This window comes from Diaporthe amygdali (assembly GCF_026229845.1).
Source record: "Diaporthe amygdali strain CAA958 chromosome Unknown NODE_9_length_1275696_cov_64_842800, whole genome shotgun sequence".
NCBI classification, from domain to species: Eukaryota; Fungi; Ascomycota; class Sordariomycetes; order Diaporthales; family Diaporthaceae; genus Diaporthe; species Diaporthe amygdali.
This window is the reverse complement of record NW_026517029.1, coordinates 1,094,191-1,100,190: the sequence shown is the minus strand read 5'-3', so window position 1 is coordinate 1,100,190 and position 6,000 is coordinate 1,094,191. Positions and strand designations below refer to the sequence as shown.

The 6,000-nt window shown below is 55.4% G+C and overlaps 2 protein-coding genes across 2 annotated transcripts; one reads left to right on the top strand and one right to left on the bottom strand.

The window, feature by feature from the left end:
• Window positions 1-842: 842 nt before the first annotated feature.
• J7T55_013156 (coenzyme a ligase) lies at window positions 843-1,187 on the bottom strand (the record flags this gene model as incomplete). Its single annotated transcript, XM_053141816.1, has 1 exon — window positions 843-1,187. One exon carries the CDS (start codon window positions 1,185-1,187, stop codon window positions 843-845), a length of 345 nt encoding a protein of 114 aa, XP_052995501.1.
• A 3,135-nt stretch (window positions 1,188-4,322) lies between these two features.
• Window positions 4,323-5,914, top strand: J7T55_013155 (bnr asp-box repeat domain protein; the record flags this gene model as incomplete). Its single annotated transcript, XM_053141815.1, has 2 exons — window positions 4,323-5,256; window positions 5,448-5,914. The coding sequence occupies 2 exons, from the start codon at window positions 4,323-4,325 to the stop codon at window positions 5,912-5,914; spliced, it is 1,401 nt and encodes a 466-aa protein (XP_052995500.1).
• Window positions 5,915-6,000: the final 86 nt, after the last annotated feature.

Here is a 6,000-nt window from a genome sequence, read left to right as displayed (position 1 = left end):
GGTGTTTGTGCGAATTTTCTATCTCCAACATCTATTGCTGCCTCTACGACAGGCTTATCAGGAGGCATGAATCTTGTACGAGTATGCTCTGCAGGGAAGGAGACCGAAAGCAAGCAAGCTTGTGTTCGGCGGAACCTGTATGGATGATGGAACGTGATTGAACTTTACAGGTCCGGGCCACCAGCCATAGTGGCTTGTTGATGGGGTTGTAATTGAATGAAATCACCTGGCTACCTATGGCCTCCTCGCTCATGTATATGTCCTATGTCCCCATCTGCTGTGAAGTTTTGTGTGATTCTTGGGCGCGTGTGGTGGGTCAGGACATGACGGCGATGACGGTAACAACGAGTTCGTTGTTCTCACGTTGAGTTGCTGACTCAGGCCATAGGAGAGGAACTATAGTTGTGTGTGTGTGAACAGAGTATATCAAGGTTCATGACCAAAGAATAGAATGTTTGTATCAAAGGAGGGCACGTCTCAGAGCGCGGGCCGGGCAAGCGCTAGGTTATTGGCACTTGAGCAAGGCAAACAGTAAAGGGGATGATTTGACGATGATTTATTTGAGTCAGCTATGGCCCTGTCCGGAGCGTATGTTCAAGACAGTGAGGGTAGTCCAATCCAATGCTGGAACTACCGTGGGGTGAGCCCCCATACCATTTGACAAAGGTCAGGCGACGAGACGAATATTTCTTTCTCGAGCCTCCATCCAACTCCACCATGAGACTCGTCACAACATACAACCTATGCAGGTCCCAACTATCATCCGTCACAAACCGATTGATTCAATACATTTCATTTCATATCATTTGATTGCTGTCACCCACCCCACAAACAAAAACACCTCACGACCTCCGGGCCGGCATCCACCCGACCATGCCCTCGGCGCGGTCGATGCCCCTCTTGATGCGGCTGTCGACGCCGCGGGCGACCCTGTCGAGGGGCAGGCGGTTGTCGATGCGCTTGACGGTGCGCTCGACGGGCTGGGCGATCCTCTGGGTGGTGCGCTCGACGGGGGCGGCAAAGTAGCCGATGTTGCGCTCCCAGCGGGGCGCCCACCGGGCCGTCTGCGTCGCCATGCGCTCCGTCGCGCCCGGCATCAGCATGTACAGCGGGGTCAGGACGAAGGCGCCCGCACCGGCGAAGGTGAGGAGCTCTGTTGAGCGGGCGGCGGGGATGCGGACGGGCATGTTGGTTTTTTGTTGGTGGTGGGTGGTGGGTGTTGATTGGTTGATGGGTGATGCTAGTGATGTCTGGCTTTGGATTCACGGTACCAGTTAGAAGAACTGTTGTTTAGTGTTAGATTAGGATCGGGTAGAGTAGTCCTGATCGTGTTTCGAGGTGATTGTGAGATATGTTGACGGCTTATGGAGGAGTGTCTGGTATCAGGAAAGGGGTTGAGGAGTTATGAAGCCCAGTATCTGGTCTCAAGGGGCTTGATTGGCGAATGTTCTTGATGACCTCGTAGCTATGAGGAGAGAGGAGCTGGAGCGAACGAACATGAGGGGAAATGGCTGGGGAATGGGAACGGACGGCTGTGACGGATGCTGGAGAACGAGGAGGGGAGTGAGTGACTTGCCTTGAGCTTTCGACAACAGCGATCTCTATATCTTGTCTATGATCTAACGTCTATGATGGCGACGGACGAATGTGTGAATTGTAGGATGAATTGATTCTCGTGTGACAAGAGCAAGAAACGATCATGAACGATGAATGCAGGATATTGGTCTTCTTATTGCGTTTACCTCCCCTGGCAGCTGGGGTGGTCAGCTGGACACGGCCCAGGCAAGCATCCATCACTCTCCAACAACTCCAACAACAAGACTCGTTGCTGGTGCCCGTCCCGTCTCGTCTCTGTCTCTGTGTCTCTCCCTCTCAACTCACAGCCCCCAGGATGCTGGCAGCTGTGTGTGGGTGTGTGCACTGGGCAGTCAAGGCCCCTTCCCCAGGCCAATTCGCCCAAGAAAGCGGGGTCATGTAGCAGCAGCATGCTTGTCCAGTGGCACGGCCTGCCCAATCAAGACCCGGCTGTCGACGTCAGGGTCGTGTCGGTGCATAGGGGCATCATGCCATAATGCGCTATCCGCTGCAGCACCGCGCTCATGGCGCCAGATGGGGCCTGAGATGGCCTGACTGCTGCTGAGGCCATCTGCTGGATATGCTATTTCTTCGCTGTACACTGCTCACTGAACAGCTCCCTGAGCTGCACTTCCATAGCATCTACAGCAGTTGAGATTCATCCTCACAGCGGTGCTGACATGCTCCCCTATGACAACCAGCCAGCCAGCACGACCCCTTGCCCCTTTGGACTTACAGGCGGATGCAGTGGGTCGATTAGCGTTGTGCTTCCCCGCTTCCCCAGACGGGAGGCACACGCCAGGGACCCACAGTGACCCACTCTCGCCGCCAGGCGATGTCCCCTGCCATCTGCCCTCTGTCGCTCTGGCCACTCAGCTGCCTGCTGCTTACCCTCGCAACCCACTCTGCCTTCTGTTTAACCAAATCCAAACACGATCCAGATCACGGACGAGGCCACGCAGTATCCACAAACCTGAGATCCTCATCTTTGTCGTGTCCAGTGCCGGCGGGAATAAAACACTAGGCGCGTTGCGGGACTCAACCCGTCGTATTTGCCTAGTCTGCTTCGGAGATTACACGGGCGAGAGAACGCGTCGAGTCAGATCAGGAAACCTGTGGCGCCACACTCCGCAGCCCGGGCAGATCCGTCGATGACTGACGAGAGTGCATCAACTATCAACTGGAGCATCAACTCGACGACCTGGCTTATTGACTAGCTATTCCAGTCCTCGCCCTGTGCCTGAGATTTACTCATGCCAGTCTCAGCAAGCGCTGAATGAGACATTATTTACTTGTATTGACGCCTTGCAGCAGGATACTCGTCTGTGGGACATGAGCTCATCATCGAGAGAAGACTAATCTTCTACCATCAACTCGTCAACACAAGATGTCTTCCAAGCGGTTAGACGGTGCTTCGTGGCGAAAGGGGGGATAACATTCTGTTTTTGGTTCGGGGAAGTGGACGGTCCACAGCCTACTGGGAAAGAGTGGGTTCGTCGATCAAAGGAAACCCTTATCAAGCCGCCGCAGACCCATCTCAGCGGTCTCAGGCTGGTCGGGCTGGAAACCAAACCGGTAGCGTGCGGCTCAGTGAACCACTTTCTGGAAGACAGCCACGCAACCTCAGAAGTGCGAACATCACGTTTGACCATCCCCCTCGGAAGGACAAAACCGCTCGTTCCCCGGACGATTGGATCACAGCGCACATGCCACAGCCTCCTCGCGAGCATCTCACAATATGAGGACATTGCGACAGGCATTGATTGTCAAAGGGCTGGGTAATCAGCAGGACTGATGCTGACTGAAGATCACAGAGATTCATGACGTGTCGGAACCCATCGCTCTCTTGTCGACCTTTTTTCAGGCTTACAATTCACTGACAAAAAAATTGGCAAGCCATGGTTTGCGAGACTGAAAGATTGGCCGAGTGTCACAATTATCGATCCGACGTCGCCAGCTACTCATCGAACTTTGCAGATCAACTGAGAATGGCTGTCTAGCTTTGTGCTTCTGCAATCCAGCCGCATCAGCTTGTGCAAGCTGCTCCCTCTTGTGTCCCCATCTACATGTGGACGGCCACTGCCACATGGTACTCGGGGGTAACTTGTTGTTTGGCGTCAGGTGATTATGAGGTCCGGGTCGCGCTCAGCCGGCTTCAGACGCTGACATTTTCTACACCCTGTCATGACTTTCATTCTCGGCCCGTCTAAGCAATAACGTATGAATGTCTTTGCCGAGAGTTAAGGGGTGCTATGAAGACATGTCTTTTCATCCACCTTTGTGTTACTGGAGGATGTTTTCCCGAGAGAATTTCTCCAGAAAAAAAATGTCTCACAAGTGTGGGCCCAGGTAGATTTCGAGGGCCTGAGCTGAGACGACGATTGTGATAGAGTAGACGAGCATAGAAATCCGTCACGCAATTCTTTCTCAATGGCAGTGGATGGCCCTTGTCTATCAGTTACATCACCTTCCCTCTCAGGTCTTTCCGACCTTCGTTCCAGTGGAGGACAACGCTAAGGTGTGGATTGTCAGGGGTTGAACGTTGGACCTGCAGATCGACGGGAGAGCAAGTCCCGAAGCGCAGGACCAGACAGCAAACAATAAATATCTAGATACCCAACAACATGTCTGTCCAGACGACCATGATTTCACGAGACCAACGAGTGTCTCATACTGGGCTTTTTACCGAGTAGTACATGACATCGGGCTGGGCGTCTACAGCTTGGGAGTGCAATGGTCCAGCCCCGATGGGTCGAGTTCGAACGACGTCATGGTCTCCAACACCGCCTCCTTTCCGTGGCTCCACCAGGCCGTATCGGAGTGTCTCGGACTTCACTGTCAGGAAACTGGTCTGCGCAACATACATTCTGCTTGTGGTTATCACCGTTTCGATCCTCAATCCAAACTGCTTCAGACTCGACATGGACAAGTTCGCCCAGAAAATCGCCGGAAAGCTTGGGGTCGGTGACCTGCTCCACCAAGGCCAGGGCCAGCGCGCCCAGAACCAAGCACAGCAACCCCCAAGCCAACCAGGCGCCGGCTTTGACTACATGCACCCGCCGCCGGTGCTGTTCGACCATGGCGGCACCGGGCGCGTCTTGGACAGAGAACACGTGCTGCACGCCAACGGCGGCACCTACCCACGCATGTGCCGCTTGTCTGATGGCTCTATTCTGATGGGCTTCACACGCTTCGAGCCCAACCCCGCCAACCCCAAGGTGCAGTTTCGGGTTCTAGACGTGCACCGCAGCACGGACAACGGCGCCACATTCCACCCGCACGGCATTGTCGACCGCTGCGTGAGGGATTGTGACAACCTCTTCCTGCTCGAAGTGCCCACCCCGGACGGCATCGGCCGCCCCAAGGTGCTGGCCGCCTTCCGGAACCATGACTTTGGCCCCCACGGCGGCCACAGCTGGTACCGCATCACCGTGTGCCAGTCGTTCAACGGCGGCAAGGACTGGACCTACCTGTCGCAGGCTTTTGAGAAGCCCACGGCGCCCAATGGCATTTGGGAGCCGTTCATGCGCATGGGCAGGAGGGGCGAGATCCAGATGACTTTCAGCCAGGAGCTGTGCGATATCGACCAGGACACTATGTTTCTTACCTCCAACGACCAGGGCAAGACTTGGTCCCCACCCAGGGCGGTAACGGGTGTTGGCGAGCAGTTACGGGATGGAAGTGAGTGACAGACAGAAACTTTTCCTTTCTGTGTGGTCTTATGGTCGCCATTCCTTGGGAACAGAGGTGCAAGTGTCCTCTCTGAATGGCGCAGGCTGCCGGGGGCCAGGGCGAGCCCTCCTTAAACAGCTCGGAGGCTCTTGTTTGTTTATGCCCTGCAGGACTGGACTTGCTGACCTAAGATCTCGCAGTGACCGGTATAGTGCGCACAATGGACCAAGGACGGGAGGTGAGCGTGATGGTGTTCGAGACTACGAGGCACAACCGCTGCTTCTCGATCGAGTGTGTCCTCTCGTACGACGATGGGTACACCTGGGGCTGGAGACAAGTCGTCTACGAACCCTCACCACGCGGGCGTCACGCCGGCAGCCCCCAGATTGAGGCCTTCGGTGACGGCTCCATTGCTGTGGTCTTCATGACCGACGAGGACACGCCAGAACGCGAACGCTCCTGGCCCAGCAGTGCGAAGATCAAGGCCGTGTTTGCAGGCCCGCCGGTGCATGGACGGATCCAATTTCACCAGCCAGCGGAGACCGTGCAGCCGCCGAACTCGTTTTGGCCGGGCATCTTCAAGGTCGACGACAATACACTTATGGGTATCTTCCAGCATGGCAGGTCGATTAGAGGGCGTCATCTCGTGTGGCAGAAACCACAGTAAAGCGACCTCGCAGCAGGCAGACAGTGAATGGCCACTCAAGTCCAGCTCGGTACGGATCTCCCGTATTGCAGAAACACGCTCAGGCA